This window comes from Trachurus trachurus (assembly GCF_905171665.1).
Source record: "Trachurus trachurus genome assembly, chromosome: 6".
NCBI lineage: Eukaryota > Metazoa > Chordata > Actinopteri > Carangiformes > Carangidae > Trachurus > Trachurus trachurus.
Window position 1 is genome coordinate 35727695 of NC_139897.1, and position 20571 is coordinate 35748265.

The 20571-nt window shown below is 42.7% G+C and overlaps 1 protein-coding gene across 1 annotated transcript in view; it reads left to right on the forward strand.

The window, feature by feature from the left end:
• Positions 1–13456: 13456 nt before the first annotated feature.
• rpgrip1l (RPGRIP1 like) overlaps positions 13457–20571 on the forward strand; it is a gene marked incomplete at its 3' end in the record, with an annotated part of 67719 nt that continues 60604 nt past the window's right edge. Inside the window, exons 1-7 of the mRNA XM_083974443.1 lie at positions 13457–13528; positions 14929–15016; positions 15553–15691; positions 16213–16544; positions 18535–18634; positions 19112–19255; positions 19356–19461. Coding sequence (XP_083830569.1) covers positions 14938–15016; positions 15553–15691; positions 16213–16544; positions 18535–18634; positions 19112–19255; positions 19356–19461 — 900 coding nt within the window. The 5' untranslated portion in view covers positions 13457–13528; positions 14929–14937. The remainder of the gene's footprint in view (positions 13529–14928; positions 15017–15552; positions 15692–16212; positions 16545–18534; positions 18635–19111; positions 19256–19355; positions 19462–20571) is intronic.

Below are 20571 nucleotides of genomic sequence, written 5' to 3' on the forward strand. Positions count from 1 at the left end.
GCTGAGCAGCTTAGCGTGGTGGACGTCAGATGAAGAGAAAGAGAAGACGAAGAGGAAGACGTGTCCACAGAGGAGACGTCTCGTCGTCTGTCTCCGGCTGTAATGAGGCTTAGAGCTGAACGTGGGTTGATCCGGCCGGCCGGGCGCTGATAAGCCCCGACGACGCCTGAACGCACCGCCACATTCACACACAGACACACACACTGTCCCCCAGTCAGAGATTAGAGCTGCATTACAGCTGCAGCATCTCCACATGCTGATATATACCATTATCTGTCCATCACAGCACAATTAACACGTCGCTGCTCCTATGGGAGGACAAGGTGCTCTCACCTGATTATTATGGGATGATAGGCTACTGTATGATACTTGACTTCATCAGTGGATCTGAGTGGAAACATGAACTGTAAGAGGAGACCGGCTGCAACACGCAGGTCACAGCATCAGCAGCATTACTACAGAGAGAGAGATATTAAACCAGTGTTTTTCAACCTTGCACTGCAAAAACCCCAAAATATCTCCAAGAATATTTGTCTTATTTCTTGTCAAAATGTCTCATTTCTAGTCAAAACTAACCTCTTTCCACTTAAAATAAGACTCATCACTTAAAAATTAACTTGTTTTTAGATAATTGTCACTTGTTTCAAACTAATTTTCACTTGAAATAAGTAGAAAAATCTGCCAGTGAAAGCAAGTTTTTTGTGCTTGTAATAAGAAAGAAAAACTTGCTCCACTATCAGATTTTTCTACTTATTTCAAGTGAAAATCTGCTTGAAAGAAGTAAAAAGTGTCTAAAAACAAGCTGCTTTTAATGTGATGAGTCTTATTTTAGGTAGAATGAGATTTGTTTTGACTAGAAATGACATTTTGACTGGAAATAGGAAAAATATTCTCCATTAGTCTGATGTCACTGTCCATTTGCTTTTTTTTTTCTTTTGTCTGTTCAAGGGGATATGGGTGAAAATCTTTGTGCATTCAATGTTGAGTTTGAAATGCATTTGAAATTTCAATAAAAAAAATGTTGTTAAAAAAAGGAAATAGGACAAAAATTCTTGGTAAGGTTTTGAGTTTTTACAGTGTCAGGTGCCGACTACACGTGGAGTCGCCTGGAATGTCTGTTTTTTTTAACTAATAATTATTCTTTTTAAAATTATGATTATAACACCAAACACAGTCTTAAACAGCAATATTCAATACTTCCACTTTCTAGAATATAAATTGAGTTCAAATAAAATGCAGCGTATAAAAATATCTGAGCCTGCACATCTTGATTGCTAGAAATTTGTGATGTCATATACAGTATATGGGGTCATGAGCCAAAAAGGGTTGTGAACCACTGCATTAAACATCTTTTAAAGGTCGAAGGGCTGGAGATCTGATTCTGGAGCAGTTTTTACTAAACAGTTTAAAATAGAATAGAATAGAATAGAATAGAATAGAATAGAATAGAATATATAACTACTTTATTAATCCCTTGCGGGAAATTCTTTTTCGTTACAGCGCTCCAGTGTACAAAGGTGAAGAATATTATAGCAAAGAAATTGTATTTCCTGAAGGAAATACGTGTGAATACTGAAAGCAGCTGAGCACTAGGGATGAGCGAGTACAGCATTATCTGTATCTGTATCTGTATCTGTTAACCATATGAATTATCTGTATCTGTATCTGTACTCGGAGTGGGCGGGGCCTAAACCGGAAGTGGGCGGGGTTTAGCCCAGAAGTGGGTTGGGTTGTCTTGAAATGAGCGAGGCTTTAACCGGCATGTTATTTTAAGCATGCAATTGACATGGGTTGATCAGAAATTGTTATAGTTATTGCTGATTAGAAAACTGTTTACAGGACAATACAACACATGCGGTTGCAATTATTAAGGAAAATGTAATGAACAAGAGTTTTCATACTCAACAACTTTTTTTTTTAACTTTAAATTTTTTTTAATGATCAGTGTGATTTTTCTTTTTTTTTTCTTTTTTATTTCCACACCAGGTGTGTGTGTGTGAGTGAGTAGCCTAAGAGAGAGACAGAGACAGCTGAGTGTCAGCTTCTCTCTGTGTATCACTCATTATTCTGTATCACTGATCATGAGAGAGAGAGGGGAGGGGGGAGAGAGTGTAGCTTAATTTGTAATTTATACCACTACTATTTTTTATGAAATACAGCAAGAAAGTGTCAGACACTCAGTGCGTGAAGTTAAAAAAAACTGGTTAGAGCCAGCTGACGGTTCAACAAAAAAAAAAAACTCCGACGACCGGCAGAGAGAGAGAGAGAGAGAGAGAGAGCGTGTGTGGAAAAAAAAAAAATCTCCGACAGGCAGAGACGCAACGCGAGTCGGCACCACGTCTGAACGAACCCACGTTTACCAGAACTCTACTGGTTCATAAGTAAGTAACTGAAGTAATAACAAACCTGAAGCTGAAGAAACCCTGAACGTTAAGGGAGAAGACAGGCGAACCTGAGTGACTGAGGGAGAGACAGACAGCTGTCAGCTGTTCTGTGTGTGAGTGATCAGAGCGGGACACAGCAACACACCTGCATGTGTGTAGGGGAGGGGCTGTAGCCTATCACAGAACGCAGACACAGTCAGCTACCCAATGAGGATTTTCATTCAATCTTTTTTTTTTTTTTTTTTTTCGAGCACAGATATTGACTCGTATTACTCGTTTAATACTCGTACTCGGCAAAAGTGCTTTATCCGTACCGGATACTCGTTTCAGCCGAGTATCCGGCTCAACTCTACTGAGCACCATTGCTGAATTAGCAAAGTAATAGTGCAAGTAGTGATCAACATGCAAAGGTACGACCAAGGGAGGAATTGAACCCACGAGCTCATGGTCAGTGGACCTTTAGGATCATCAGCCCAGTGATCTAACCACCTGACTACAGTTGCATTCAAATCCTCTTCACAGTCCGATTGTAACCAATTAATTAAATGCTTTTTACAAAAATGAAAACAGTCAGTCACCTGTGGGACGGACAATCCTGTAAAAAACAGCATCCAATCATGTTGAACGCCACGTTCAAATCTATTGGATCATAATGTGTCAATCAAACCACCATCTGTCCCTCCCTCCTCTTTACTGCACTAATCACGTGTGTGATCAGAGTCTTCAACAAGTGAGCTGAGCTGTGACCTTTGACCTGTGGATGTTCAACATGTGGCCTGATGGAACCGGTTCTCCAGGATCTACAACTCTACCTTTAATACAAACATCTACCTTTATTCTGAAGGAGCTTTAATACAAACATCTACCTTTATTCTGAAGGAGCTTTAACACAAACATCTACCTTTATTCTGAAGGAGCTTTAACACAAACATCTACCTTTATTCTGAAGGAGCTTTAACACAAACGTCTACCTTTATTCTGAAGGGGCTTTAACACAAACATCTACCTTTATTCTGAAGGAGCTTTAATACAAGCAGTTTGAAAAAGAGCAGTGTGCTCAAAACGTCACGTTGCCAATAAATCTCTGTTAAGGGAGCTTTTTATGGTGTGCGGATTTTCTGTATTTTTTTTAATACAAACATCTACCTTTATTTTGAAGGAGCTCGCCAAGTGGTCATTGACCTCTTGGCGAAACATCACGCATCACCACAGAGTTCACACTCAAGAGTTAAAACATTAACAAACACACACACAAAACTACAATGAAAACTAAAAACAGGAAGTGTGTGTGTGTGTGTGTGTGTGTGTGTCAAATCCAAAAACAACAAATAAAAACAATGTGTGACCCGTCGACTCCACTTCAGATTAAATAAAGAACTGAGACTTGAATGAAGACTCCATCATTGTTCTCAGTGTGTGTGTTCAGATCTATGTATTGTGTATTAGTGAGTCCATCAACACCAGTTCATTCAGTCACACACACACAGACACACACAGACACACACAGAAACAGAGAACATAATAAATCAGCTGTTCTAGGTGTTAGTGGCTCCGCCCCCTCCCCCTGATATCCATCTGGATAATTAACAAGAGCTGAACGAGCCTTAAGGGGGGGGACACACAACTACACACAACTACACACAGCTACACACAACTACACACAGCTACACACAACTACAGCTACACACAGCTACACACAGCTCCATATGAACAGTGTCATGTATACATAGTCATGTGATGTCTGGTCCATCAGTGATGTCATGTTTATATTAATTATAATATTTTTTAAATGGGAACAGTAGTACATATTAATGAACTAATTAATAATCAATGAAGTGGCTAATTTCCCTCCTCAGTCCCATTGGCAGGTTGATGTTAAACACAAAAACAATGAAGATAAAAGCACAAGAGGCAGGACTACAACAATAAAACAATGCATCATGATAACAACTTGACATCTGACACAAACATATATGACATGAACAACATACTTGGCCAGAAAGGTATTAAGGGGACCAAGAGATTACAGAACAGTTATAAAGTGCTACAGTGCTAATGAAGGTAAAAATGAAGCAGAGAAATCCTGACGGTCTGCTGGTCTGCTGGGGACTCCGCCCCCTTTAGGAGACCGGCAGACCGTGACTCCGCCCCCTTTAGGAGACCAACAGACCATGACTCCGCCCCCTTTAGGAGACCAACAGACCGTGACTCCGCCCCCTTTAGGAGACCGTGACTCAGCCCCCTTTAGGAGACCAGCAGACCGTGACTCCGCCCCCTTTAGGAGACCAGCAGACCGTGACTCCGCCCCCTTTAGGAGACCAACAGACCGTGACTCAGCCCCCTTTAGGAGACCAACAGACCGTGACTCCTCCCCCTTTAGGAGACCAACAGCAGGCTGTGACTCCGCCCCCTTTAGGAGACCAGGGGACCGTGACTCCGCCCCCTTTAGGAGACCAGCGGACCGTGACTCCGCCCCCTTTAGGAGACCAGCAGACCGTGACTCCGCCCCCTTTAGGAGACTAGCAGCAGACCGTGACTCCGCCCCCTTTAGGAGACCGGCAGTCCATGACTCCGCCCCCTTTAGGAGACCGGCAGACCGTGACTCCGCCCCCTTTAGGAGACCAGCAGACCCTGACTCCGCCCCCTTTAGGAGACCAGCAGACCGTGACTCCGCCCCCTTTAGGAGACCAGCAGACCCTGACTCCGCCCCCTTTAGGAGACCATCAGACCGTGACTCCGCCCCCTTTAGGAGACCGGCAGTCCATGACTCCGCCCCCTTTAGGAGACCGGCAGACCGTGACTCCGCCCCCTTTAGGAGACCATCAGACCGTGACTCCGCCCCCTTTAGGAGACCGGCAGACCGTGACTCCCCCCCCCCCGACTCCAGTGGGAGAAGTGATTGTGGTCGATTCTTTTTCTTTCGCTCCAGAGTCACTGAAGTAAATATTGGACTAATTTCTCACAAGACACATCTCTACTGAATATTTTGACATGAAAATAGACAAATTTTAGACAAATCAGGAGAAAATGACTTTAGGAGACAGGAAGTGAAGCTGCTTAGTTCCTCTTTAAAGTGCTATGTGCTAAAGTGACGAGTGCAAGATTTAATTTATTTTGATTGCACAATGCTCCAATAAAGTGCAGGATTGACTTAAATTGCATTATGCCCATGGCACACGATTGCAGATGTGTGTCTAATATTGCACTAAATTTGTATACATAAATGTACCTATGTACACACTATTGCAAGAAATTGAAATACGTAAGTAGCCTATATGTATACAATGTACAGAAAAAAAAAGAAATAAAAATACAGAGTGGTGCTCCATACAATTAATATAACACTGTTAGACAGGATTATGATCACAGAAGTAGCCATGTGTTGAGATGTTTAGTGAACAAGGTAAAACGAGTTGTGAGTTCACATATAGTGAAGTAAACATGAAACATGTTTGTGTTCCTTTATTGATGATTAAAAATAGATGATTAATATTAATATTAATGTTTTGTGTTTAACATATAAAAACATATCATAGTTTTACATCTGTAAACGTTCACATTCTCTCTCCCTGATGATGTCATAGTGACTCTGTGTGTGTGTGTGTGTGTGTGTGTGTGTGTGTTGTTGACAGCAGCAGTAAACAGCAGTAAACAACAGTGACCTCCTCCTTCAAGCTGTAAAAACAGTTTAATCGTTTCCTCCTTTAAAGCGACGCCGTCTCTTTAACACATTAAACAGCGATGAGCGCCGTCAGATCAGCTGTGACCTCTGACCTCTGAGACGACAACGTGTCATCGCCGCCGCTTTGGAGCGAAGCGCGATGTCACCGCTCATCTCACACACACTCGTCTGTCTCCACGGTGACATGCCGGGACGACGCCTCGCTGTGATCACATGATGTCGCCGCACCACCATGACATAGGCAGAGGACACGGAGTTTAAAAACTATTTTAACAGGACAGAATAGACGCCATCTTTGATTCACTGTCAAAGATATAGAGCCAGCGCCTCTGACAGCCATCTTTGGTGTGGCACCGAGGGAAACTCAACTAACCCTCTCTCAGAGGAAGGCAATAGCATTCACCTCACTGTTGGCTAGGAGACTGATCCTATTTAACTGGATAAAGGCAACACCGCCATCCCATAAACGATGGGTGGAAGAGGTGATGGCACACCTCAAATTAGAACATCTTAGATTTACTATAGAGGGCAACACCAAGAAATTCTCCAAGGTCTGGCAGCCTTTTATTTCCTATTTTGAAAATGAGTTTCCGTCTGCTCCAACATAACTGGCAACTTTTTACCCCCCCCCCCCCTTTTTTTTTTCTTCTTCTCTTTTTTTCTTTTCTTTAATCTTCTAATCCGTTTGTATAATAACTTTCATCCAAGACTGTCTGTCTGTCTGTCTGGGTATGTCTGATTTCAGTATGGTATGTCGTGTTATTGTTTCGTAGTTTAGTCTTACATTGTGCTGTAGGACTTGAGTTCGTGTTTTTCTGTATGAATGATATACTTTTTGAAAACTCAATAAAAACACTCTGATTATTATTATCTTTGATTGGCTGTCAGGCTGTGGGGAAACAGGACCCAGATGCAGAAAACCGAGGTTTTTAGCTTGGTGTTCTGCATCTGGGTCCCACAACACGGGGGTTCAAAGTCCAACAGAAGGAAACAAAAAGACAAAGTAGCAACTAAAATGTCAACAGGCCCAAGTCCTGGACAGGTTAGCAATCAAAGTACAAGAAAAGACAGAAAACGAAGAACTCACTAGGAATGGGGAACGCCACATGGAACACAACAGTGACAATGACAAATGAACCGACAAGAGACAAAGGGAAACACAGAGGTTATATACGCATGAGGAAACGAGACACAGGTGGTGCAGTCAGACAGGTGAGACACATGACTATGGCGTCATATTTATGTCATAAGTCGAGCAAGCGATAAAACATACATACGAAAACAAATTATTTTATATCACACGCGCAGTTTTTTAGTCCTCACCCGCACAAATTCAACAACCGAGAGCATACAGGCCGGTGCGAGCGAATAAAAATACACAGCAAGAGCTAAAAAATGCATCTTGATGTGTATGTTAAACTCTGCAGCAGCTCTCTCCCTCCCTCCCTCTGTGCGCTCCATGTTCACTTCTGCTCGCTCGAGTCACAGACTTTTGACAGTTTGGGGGCGGAACCAAGGGGCCAGCCCTGCCCTCTTATGATTGGTCACAACGGCAAACAGAAACACTCTCAGTTGTTGAATTTGTGCGGGCGAGGACTAAAAAAGTGCGCGCGGCAGTTAACTCTGTGCGTGTGATATAAGATAATTTGCGCGTATGTGTGTTTTATCGATCGCTCGATTTATGACATAAATATGACGACATACATGAGGTCATCGAGGGCAGGGAGACACACAGGAAGACGGGACAAGGACTTCAAAATAAAACAGGAACTGAACTAGGACAAAGACACACACAGACCCCGACACACAGGAAAACAAGACAGGAATTCCAAAGTAAAACAGGAAACAACTCAACACAAAGAAACAGACATCAATCAATCAATCAATCAATCAATCAATTTGTTTATTTCGGGCATGTCAAAATCATCATCATCACACTTCATCTTAATTCGAGTAATACAATACACATGGCCGAAAGGGAAAGCGGGAGAAGCAAAAGCTTATCTAGTCCCGCCCCCATTACCCACAGAATAAAATCTTTTTCATAATCAGATCATATAATAATCTTTTTCTTTTGTTTTTTGCTTTTTACATTTTGATATAACATTCTTTTACTTATGACATTTGACATAACATGTTACAGCAGTAGGTAGTGTGCAGATCATATCATAATATTTTCGTTTGTTTTTTCTTTTTTTCATTTTTTTACATTTTGATATAGAATAAAGTTATTCTTTTACTTATGACATTTTGACATAACATGTTACAGCAGTAGGTAGCACATAGAGCTGCAGTCTAGCTCTAGACAGTACATATAGATTACGTGTGTGTTTGCACATGTGTCCATATTTCCAATCATGAGTGAACAACAGTCTCTTCCTGTAGCCTGACATGTCACAAAGTCACAGAATGGTCCAATCGACAGCGAGCAAAGTCCAGTGTATTATTTGTTGGGATGGTGTGAGAGCCCTCTTTTTTTTTTTTTTGCCTTTTTCTTTTATTCATCCATCTCCTCTGCAGCCTTTGCCGCGTTTAACTTGGCCATATCCTCCCGAGTTTTGGCCATGTCAGCTCGCAGTATTGACACGTATTCACGAACTGCTGAGATGTCGGAACGCATCCCGACCACAGCACTTCGAGTAGTGGCGTTGTCCCCCCTCGCATTGCTCTGCTCAGAGGCGATCTTTCTCATTTTCTGGTATTGCATGAAGATTCCACATCCCAGGGTGAACATCCCAATTGTCATGAACGTGAATATGTACACGTCTTCGACATCCTCAACATCCAGTGCGGCAAGGCAGAGGACTCTCCACTTTTCCCATCCATCCAGAATGTAGCCGGAGATGAAGGTCCCGTCCGGGCATTTGGGCTCCCCAGAACCTGCACGCCTTGTTGAGAACACTCTGTCAATGGCATTCAGTGACCAGCTCAGCAAATCCATCATGACATCAAGACCAGACACACTCAGGGCCTGTCCCATGTCTCCACACTTGGCTCAGAGCGCTTGGTTTCCACTTTGGTGACGTTTTGCTGGTGGAACGTATATTTACATATAGTGTTCAGCATGGATTAAGTGGCCAAGCGTGTGGGGAGAGATTTAAAAGCAATCGGGACAAATTTGACAAGTGCAGCCTGTGCCATTGTGCACACTAACACAACTACCACACACACACACACACACACACACAGAGCACAGCAACAACAGTTTTAATAACCAGTGCTGCTGGATCACAGTCTCATCTACTCATCTAAATAAATCAAACAAGAAAAACTAAAAAAACTAAACTAAAACCATGAACAGAGCATGATGAATATAAAATATGACATTAAAAGTCATAATTATGAGATAGAAAGTTAATTTCATTTTATTGAGATTAATTCAATCAGCATTTCCTAAACGTGGCTTGTTGCTCCCGGTGATGGTGGTCTTCACCGTGGTGCATTGTGGGATTTATACTTGGCCAAACACCGCTAGGATGCGGTCTGACCTTCAGAGTGGGTAAAGTGCAAATCAACACGCTGCACTTTCAGTCGCTGGAGAAACGGGACACACTGAGACACACTGAACTGACACTAAGAACATGAACGCACACACCAAGTGGCCAAGTGTGTAAGTGTGATGGAGTGTGCACACTGGGACAGACACACACACACACACACCATGACATCATGACATTCACCAGCTTCCTGTTCACATGTGACATCACAGTGGGCGGAGTCAGAGAAGCTGAGGTGGCTTCAGATATAACAACAACAACAACAACAACAACAACAACAACAACATCTGTTTACAGAGGGGGGGTGAAGGTCTGATGTTTACTTTAATTATTCACTGAGCCCAGTCACACACACACACACACACACACACACACACACACACACACACACACACACACACACACACACACACACACACACACACACACACACACACACACACACACACACACACACACACACACACACACACACACACACACAGCTGATTCTAGATCTGTGACAAGTTTTTACACAAACACACTGAACAAGTTTTTACACAAACACACTGAACACACTTTATAACTACTAGAAAAAGATAGCAAAAAAAGAAAGAAATAAAGGAGTAAAAAGACAGAGAAAGGGTGTAGAAAGATGGAAAGAAAGACAGAAAGAAAGAAAGAAAGAAAGAAAGAAAGAAAGAAAGAAAGAAAGAAAAAGATAGAGGGTAGAAAGAAAGAAAGGAAGACAGAGAAAGGGTGTAGAAAGAAAGAGAAAGAAAGAAAGAAAGAAAGAAAGAAAGAAAGAAAGAAAGAAAAAGATAGAGGGTAGAAAGAAAGAAAGGAAGACAGAGAAAGGGTGTAGAAAGAAAGAAAGAAAGAAAGAAAGAAAGAAAGAAAGAAAGAAAGAAAGAAAGAAAAAGATAGAGAGAGAGGGTAGAAAGAAAGAAAGAAAGACAGAGAAAGGGTGTAGAAAGACAGAAAGAAAGAAAGAAAGAAAGAAAGAAAGAAAGAAAGAAAGAAAGAAAGAAAGAAAGAAAGAAAGAAAGAAAGAAAGAAATTTCCCTGCATGAGATACACCTCTTGTTTTTACATTTTACATCTATTCATCATTTGTATTAGTTTCTATAGGCTACGTAGCCTAAATATTAGCATTTAGCTCAATAGCTTCCAGGTCATGTGATCAATTCACTCAATCCACTAATAAGTACACACTAACACAGTTAAAGTGTTTTACTCACTGATGATCAGCACTAACTTATAAACTACATACTAATGAGTATTCATGTGTTATAAATGATGAATTCAGTGTTTATTAATGCTTAACTAATGCTTAATAAGTTGTATGCTACTTATTATGAAGTGTTACAGAACACAGGTGAGTCTCTACCTTATGGAGCCAGATCAAGACAAGGCAGTTTTATCTGTATAGCCCGTTGTTACCACCAGTTTGTCTCAAAGGGCTTTACATCCCATCATAACAACATCCTCTGTCCTTAGACCCTCACATCCACTGAGGAGAAACTCCATAGAAAACCACTGACAAATAAAACTTGGCTTTGTAATAAACATTGTGTTCTTCTCACACATCGAACCTGCAGACAACACTTCAGATTCCACACTCATCTGTCTCTTGCAGGTGAAAACCAGTGAGACTGAAAAACTAAAAGACACCAGACGACTTGTGTTATTGTCTGTGATATGTCTCTATGAGCTGCTCAGACGTGTTGATCTGCTGCCACCTGCTGTCTGCTCAGGGGACTGCTCCTCTGTGTGTGTGTGTGTGTGTGTGTGTGTGTGTGTGTGTGTGTGTAATATGTTACAGTTGTTCTCAGTTGTCTACACACTGATCTACTCACTGACCTCCACATGTAACTCATCTAACTCCTGCACCGACACCTGAACCAGCTGATCAACTACAGCCCCTAACCAACTGCTGATCGGCGGGCGCTAACCCTGGGCGGAGGGATACGTGAGTTGGTTAGGTCCAAATAAAAACTGTGTTTTTCCTGCACTTTGAAGGGCTGGAAAAAATTATATTATAGTGAACAATGGAACTGTGTATTTTATTTCAGGTAAAACCTCTTTTAGGCCGTGAAAATAGGCCGTTTCTTTGGGTCTGTTCACAACACTGTATGTTGTAAATCTCTGGGCAGGGCTATTATGGGCTGGCGTTGCTAACGGGAGGAGTGCAGAGAGTCTTCTACTGCAATTAAAGTACTTAGGGGCTATTTGGAGATCATACAACCACACTTTAAAAAAAATGCTACTATCCCTTTATCCCACTGATCTGAATACACAGAGTGAAGCTCAGACCAGTGACAGGAATCTGCCTATATTACAATGTGTGTATGTGTGTGTGTGTGTGTGTGTGTGTGTGTGTGTGTGTGTGTGTGTGTGTGTGACAGGCCGAGGGGGAAGGGGGGGGGTCAAAGGTCAGGCTGATGAGAGCGTCACGGCCGAGCGACGGCGAGAGAGAGAGAGAGATGCTCGTCCTAAATTAGACCCATCGCCATGACGACAGAACATCTGACAGCACCTGTCAATCACACACCCCCCCCCCCCCCCCAGACACCAGACACCAGATACACTCATACATAAACTCACATGTAAAGTCAGACAGAGGCTTTAAATTGGTCTGAGGCCCCACGTGGATGTGGAGTGTGTGTGTGTGGATGGACTCACTTCCATCACTTCACAGTTTATATCTATATCTATATCTATATGAAGAGTTCGTTTTCAAAAGCAGATAACTCAGTTTAAAAAAAAAAAATTTGAACATTTTTAATTATTACAGTATTTACACCAGGTGATATCAGTCAAACCAAAGTTGAGTGTCTTTGACCAAGGAGATGAGACGTACAAAAACAGATGTAACTCAAAAAAATAAAGCTTTATTGAAAACAACACAATGTAAAAATAATTCAAAAGCATCAGCTCATTTTTTTCAAAATGGCACTTATCTGCTTGTGCAAATGAACTCTTCATATAGATATATGTATACAGATTTACACTTAGAGACTTGGAGATACTGTATTGATCCCAAAGGAAATTCAAGTATCCAACGCACAATACATATAATATAATATAATATAATATAATGTGATATAATATAATATAATATAATATAATATAACTGGTGACAGTATTTTCTCATTTACAGAGTGATAAAAAGAGATATCCAAAATCCCCTCTGTAACAACTTCTGACTCTAGTATGTCAACAAAATAAAACAAGAATTTTGAAAGTGGCTTTATCCTTTGTTCAGATTTCGGTTCTGGAAATATATGCAAATTAGCGCATATTTCATTAGATATTGCCTCATTTACATATTTAAACATTTAAACATACAATTTGACAAAACTTGTCATACAAAAAATATTTGTCTTAATGTAAGTGATAAACTTGGGAAGTTTCATGGTGATATCTGTTAGTTAAAAATGTTTACCTATCACCTGTGGTGTCTCCCCAGGCTTCCTATCCATCTTGGACGCCATCTTGAAAATAACACATTTCTAGTGGCCAAACTTTGGTAAACTTTTAGTATGTTATTAAGGACATCTAATACTATAAAAAACAGCTGAGAAACCTTTTGTTAGAATTTTTGGCTGTTTCATCTGCATGTGAATACCAGTAGACTGTTTCCTGTGTGTTTTGTCAGTGAGCTGCTGCTGCCTCCTAGTGGCCAGTCTCTTATTGAGGGAACAAGGTGTAGTAACTGACTGAACTTATTATATACTTATATAAACTAAATGTTTTCGTCTTGTAGTTTAATTCTACAGTTAAATTTTAATGTGATTAAAAAACTAAATGTTACAAGGAACAAGCCGCTAAAACAAAACAACTTCCGGTCCGAAGTGAACTCCATTTCCCAGAAGCCTCCTCGTCGCAGCGCGCCTGCGCAGTAGCGTCATGACGACCTGAAGTCCCAGCGATTGTTTTCATGGCAACCGTAACTCTGAGCGGGATAAAGTCTTGATAACGAGGTGAGAAATGTTTTAATGAGGCTCAGCTGGTCTGGTTGGGTCCAATAGGACGTCCTGTCGGTCATCGATTAGATGGTTATTGATTAATGTGATCAGAGTGAGGTCATTCTACAGGAAGCTAACGAGGCTAACGAGGCTAACTAGCTCCTCGCTGGTTAAACTGTGAAGAAACAGCAACAACAACAGAGTAAAGTTCAACCTCTCACTCTTTATTCTACATTTATATTAAATACAGTTCATCCTGCTGCAGTCTGGTAACACGTAGTTCACTATAGAGAAGACAACTCTCCAGACTCCCGGTGAAATATCACCTATTTCACCGTTTACCGTTCAAATTAACCTTTATTTAATAACTCAGACAAATGAATCAACACGGTGACTCGAGACTAAAGATGGTTTTTCACTTCGGCTCCATTAGTCCAGTCATTTGATGAAAAAAGGTTGAACAAATTGCAACAGAATCAAACTCAACTGGTTTTGTCTCCTCAGCATGTCCTGAATGAGGGAAAAAAAGCCCAGAAGAATCCCATTAGGGGAAAGTAAAAAAAAAAAGACCTAAATATATCCCATTTATGCGCCTATTCATTCATTCATTCATTCATTCATTCATTCATTCATTCATTCATTCATTATTTTTCTCACGTGAATAGGGTAACATTTTTAACCTTTAGATATCTCCATGAAAATTACTGAGTTGATTAATTACATTAAGACAAACAAAAAATGTATTACAAGTTTTTGAGCAAACAGTGCATAATCTAATTACGTATGGCTAATTTGCATACATACAACACCAGATCTAAACACTGGGTATAGCAGCTGAAAATGTCTTGTTCAGTCTTGTTGACATATCACAGTTAGGCACACAGCATCTACCATGTGAAACGAGTGCTTCCTGCAGTGCCGGGTTTGAATCCAGTCCACGTCCTTTGCTGCAAGTCCTTCCATCTCTCCACCCCCCTTTCACTAATATCTCTCTATCATTAAAACAGAAGTAAGGTGAATGTTTGTGTTAATCTAAGTCTTAAATAGTTGTATCTTCCGACAGCAATCACTTCTATAGAGTGTTTGGTCTGAAACACGGGTCTGTCAGTCACTCTGCTCTGCTCTGAGCCCAGGAGAAAACTTTCCTTGTATCCTACAACCTTTATCCAATGAGGAGAGAGAACGGCATAAAGGGGCAGTCCTCTCTGTGTGTGCAGCCAAGGGATGCGCCTGAATGTGGTGACGTAGGGACGAGGGCGGGGGCTGCTAACTCCATCTGCTGACAGGAAGTTAGACAAAACCACCGGATCGCTGACTGAAGCTTTAACTCCTTCTCCTCTCTAACTGTACAAAGAGAGTCTCATCTCACCAGCTGACATGTTTAGACCTGTGTCCTCTCTCCTCTCTCCCTCCAGACTGAAACTATGTCCACGCTGCTCGATGACACGTCAGCCGACGTCCCGGTCAGAGACGTCACCGTCCACCTGACCCGACCTGCAGCTGGTGAGTGATGCTGCTGCTGCTGCTGCTGTAACCATAGTAACCCTTTATGTTAAAGGAATAGTTCACTCAAAATTCAAATTTCAGCACTGCATGTCCATATGACGGTTGAGAACGGAGCTCACTTTTCTTTGTCCAAAAAGACACACCAAAAAACATCCAGATACCTCCATGCTGCTCGTCTGTAATGTCCCTCTTGTATTGAAGCCCCGACATGAGAAATAGTTCAGAAAAAAATTAAATAAGTCTATATTTCAAGATTGTTTGTAGCGGAAGCTCCTCTTCCTGGTCCGTCCAAATCTCGCGAGATTTTTTTCTGAACAATTTCTCGAGCAGCATGGAGGTATCTGGATGTTTTTTGGTGTGTCTTTTTGTTACGAAGACAGTTGGTATCCATTAGCAACCGTCATATGGACATGCACTGCTACGCCGAGACCCCCTGTAACTCAGAGAAGAAAGAAATTTCAATTTTGGGTGAACTATCCCTTTAATTACATGAACCACCTGACCCTGTGTGTGTGTGTCTGTTCCGTCCACAGACCCGTCCCTCGCCGTGCGGCAGAGACAGGACGTGTCCCGGGTGTCCAGGGAGGAGCTGGAGGACCGGTTCCTGCGCCTCCACGAGGAAAACCTGCTGCTCAAACAGCACAGCCACGACCAGGACGACAAGATCAGGAAGTGAGACACACACACACACACACTCATAATGAACTGTGTTTCCCTTTGGAGATCTTTCCTTTACGTCACATTAAAGGGATAGTTCCCCCAAAATTGAAATTTCCCTCATCATTATCTCCTACTCCCCCTCATGTGGACTAAGGGCTGGGAGAAGTTTCAGAGTCCTCCGTGGCTTCTCTGAGTTACAGGGGGTCTCGGCGTAGCAGTGCATGTCCATATGACGGTTGCAAATGGATACCAACTGTCTTCCTAACAAAAAGACACACCAAAAAACATCCAAATACCTCCATGCTGCTCGTATGTAATGTCCCTCTTGTATTGAAGCCCCGACATGAGAAATTGTCCCGAAAAAAATGTAATAAGTCTATATTTCAAGCTTGTTTTGTAGCGGAAGCTCCTCTTCCCGGTTTGTCAAGTTTGGAACCGGGAAGAGGAGCTTCCGCTAGTCAGCGTTGGTAAAGCGTCGGCAAATTTCAGCAACACTAACTGTGATGTCACCACCCCCCCCCCCTCTCCTTCAGGCTGGGCACCAAGCTGATGCGGCTGGTGAAGGACCGGGGCCGCATGGAGCAGCTGGCGGTGGGCGGGGCCCCCCCGGGCGGCCGGCTGAGGGACGTGGAGATGGAGGAGGTGATGGAGGAGCTGCAGGAGAAGGTACGGGGTCTCCAGGCCGAGAACCAGGGGCTGAAGCAGCGGCTGCTCCTGGCCAAACAGCAGCTCATCAACTCCCAGAGCAGGAGGACGTCGCCCTACGGACACGTCCAGCCCCGCGTCCACACCCGGGTCAACACCGGGTCCAAGAGGCCCCGAGACGACCCCCCCTCCCCCTCCCCCTCACAGGCTCGGCCCAAGAGTAAGAGACATGTTTGATACGACACGGTCTGACCTTAGAGTGACCTCTGACCTCAGTGTGACCTCTGGAACGCAACACACACCGGTGGCAAAACAACCAACAGGAAGTGAGACGAGAAGAGAGAGATGAACAAGCTTCTACGGCAGCTGGCAGAGGACAAACGATAGGAAACAGAAAGTAGATAGAGTGTTGGAAGGAAGTAGAGCGTTAAAATGAAGTAGAGCGTGTCACTACCCGATTTGTGACAATACTGGGGCCGTATTCCTAAAGATTCTTAGTGCAAAGAGTTGCAAAGAAAATTCTTAGAATCATGATGTTTTCTTAGAATTTCCCCGAAAAGTTAAGAGTAGATCCTAGTAAAGATAAAAGCCTATTCCTAAAGAATCCTAGCTCTTAAGAGAGCTCCTAAGGTGGGATCTGTTAAGAGTAGGGAAGAGGACTTTTAAGTGGCCTAGGAGTTCCCTAAGCAGAGGACAAAATGGTGGACAGAAGAGGCAGGAGAGATATTCTCCAAACACTGGATGACAGTGAATTAATGAAACGCTACAGATTGTTCCTGTTCCTCTGTCCAGTTGGGTTTCCTTGTTCTTTTCTTCTCCATAGCTGTTCACTGGTTTGTGGTAGATTTCAAAGCCAACCAACACTGCTTCTTATAGGCCGGTCAGAAATCACAGACACTGATGAAAGCTGAGCCATTTTACCCTTGTTAATACCAAATTGAGTTGGAAAGTTGAAAGTGCAAAAATTACCAGCATGGTAAAGCAAATACATCTAAGTTTCACTATGTGAATACTGTGCAAGTTTTTACACATTTTGTAGGATAATTTTAAAGTATAGCTTACTATTCATTTAACAGATATTTTCTTTTATGTGAAATATTTTTTACAATTACACAGTCTTAATAAGATTGGATTCTATGGTTAAATTTATCGAATTGAGGGTCCATCCTTTGCCCATTATCACCAAAAGTATATTTTTTATCTAGCTTTTTTTTAAGTATATTTTTTGGGCATTTTGGCCTTTAATTGACAGAACAGTTGAGAGAGAGACAGGAAATGGGAGGCAGAAAGACATGCAGGATAGGACTGCTCCACAAGGGATTCGAACCGGGGCCACCTGCAGTGAGGACTATAACCTCAACACATGGGGCGGGTGCTCTTTATCTAACTTTTAGGATCAACCAATCACAGCGTTTGAAATGATGACTCATACCTAGCAACGGGGGTCAACCACACCTCCTCACTAAGATAGGAGTTTCTGTCCACTCCTTGCTCAGAGTTCTCTGAGAGTGTTGTGGAATCACTCCTAAGCTAAGACTCCTTGCTAGGAATTTTTAGGTTAAGTTAGGAGCTCTCTGAGAGGATTCTTAGAATCTTTAGGAATACGGGCCCAGGTCTGCGCATGCGCAGACCGGCCGCCATCTTGGACAGCTGCCTACGGCAACTCCACTTGGACAAACTTCATTTGGGCATTTGGACAAAAGTTCTGTGAATTTAAAATACGGTACTGTGAAAATGATTAAAAAAAAAAAAAATTTTAAACGCGGAGGTCCGTCATAAGACAGCCGCGGCAGACTCGTTTATTCAGTGAGTGTTGTGGTAGTTGTGATTGTTTGTTGTTGTCAAGGTGATGAGGCCGGGGAGAAAAGAGGAGAGTAAACACTAAAAGTCGCCTGTGTTCCTGTTTTCTGAGCATCAAGATCCACAACCAACCCTCAGTTTACATTACTAATAAAATAGTTTTTTAAATAAAAAGATAAACTGTCTCTGGCGACGCACATAGGGCAGTGATCCTAAGTCAATTCAACTAAGTTTGTCCAAGTGGAGTTGCCGTACATGGCTGTCACAAATCGGGCAGCGATGCAAATCGGGTAGTGACAGAGCGAAGTGTGTGGAAGTAGAGGTCAGAGGTCAGAGGTTGCCTGGTTACGTCGCTGTCTGTGGTCTCTGACCCGTTCTCTCTGGTTCTGGTTCTGGTTCTGGTTCTGCAGGTACGAGGAGTCTGGAGGGGGCGGGGCGACCTCCCACCTCCCAGCTGCCCCGGTACGGACACAGTCTGCTGGAGGACGCCCGGGCCGAGATACGCAACCTGTGAGTCACACACACACTCACACACACACACACACACACACACACACACACACACACACACACACACACACACACACACACACACACACACACACTCACACTCACACTCACACACTCACACTCACACTCACACTCACACTCACACTCACACTCACACACTCACACTCACACACACACATCCTTGTAAATCTATCTTTGTGAGGACATGTCATTGACATAATGTATTACCTAGCCCCTAACCCTAACCTTAACCATCCAAAACAAATGCCTAAACTTAACCATCACTCTAGACCTCATTTAAACCTAATTATAACATAACGTCTTAACCCTCAAACAGCCCTTGGAAAAAGTGAGGACCGGCCAAAATGTCCTCAGTCTGTTGGTTAAAAACTTGTTCCAGTCCTCACAACGTAGCATGTACAAGAACACACACACACACATTCTGATTCATGTGTGTGTGTGTGTGTGTGTGTGCAGAGAGAACGTGGTGGCGTCGCAGCACGGCCACCTGGAGGAGCTGGAGGCGGAGTCGGAGCAGCTGAGGGCGGAGCTGAGGAGGAAGGAGGCGGAGCACGAGGAGAAGCTGCTGCAGCTCCGACAGCAACACACCTCCAAACTCAGGTGTGTGTGTGTGTTTAAGCTCAGAGGGAACTGGACTGTTATTGATCAGTGATCGGTGATCGGTGATCAGTGTGTGTGTGTGTGTGTGTGTGTGTGTCAGGTCTCAGGTGAACTCCAGCGTCTCCATGGTGAAGCTGCAGCAGCAGATCTCCGTCAGGTCCAACGCTGTGACGGAGCTGCAGAGTCGCTTCCTGCAGCTGCAGCAGGTGAGTTACTCCCTCCTCCCTCCTCACTACTCACTATATAGTGAATTCAAGATAGTGACTGAAGCGTAATTAGCGGATATGGATACAACCATGGTAACGGCTGGTGTAGCATAGACCTATGGGTGTATAGGTACCAAAATAAAAAGAGGAGTAAAGCAATATATTAAGCGGTAATATATATATTTAAGCATCAAAGATGTTCAATCAAACCCACATAGTTTGAAACAACGTTCAAAACACACACAGCCAGTGTCACAACTAAGCATAAAGTCCGCTAGCTTAATGCTAACGTATAATGTAAAACCTCATAGACGGGCTAACAGAAATTAGCCTCGCTAATCAGGGTCTGTGGTCAGTTTATAACGCTTGTTAGGAAATTTGCTCCGACGTTTGTTGTGGGAGTCTGTGGAAGCCGCGACCGGACAACTCTGGCAGCTGGACACATTTATTGAGGCTGCTGCACTACTGCATTTATTTGGTAGCTACACCGGTCACTACTGCATTTATTTGGTAGCTACACCGGTCACTACTGCATTTATTTGGTAGCTACACCGGTCACTACTTCATTTATTTGGTAGCTACACCGGTCACTACTTCATTTATTTGGTAGCTACACCCAAGGGGATGGATCGGACTACAGGCAGGCGTAGCTCACAGTCGGCCATATGAGGACGGGCAACTTGCTCTGACTCTGGCTGCAGTTACAGTGCAGTAGATGGTGATCCAGTCATCTGCACTAAAACAACGATTCATAACTCTGTGAAAAATAAATCAGTATGTAGCTATTACTTTAACTATTTGCATAATGTCACCATAACTTACTTTTACAAAAAAAAAATACATTATTAAAATTATCCTTGATTCTAAATATGCTGCATCATAACTGAATAAACGTTCATAAAAATCAAACCGTTTTGAAATCGGACAAAAACTGAGCAAGTTATGGTCATTATAGCAGAACATGCAGCACAGGCTCAATGCTCTGAGGGAGAGAGTTGCCCGTCCCAAGATGGCCGCCGTACTGGCTACGCTTTGTCATTGGGAAACAGCTGCGGGTGAGTCATCTAGTTCTTATATATATCTATGGCTACACCGGTCACTACTGCATTT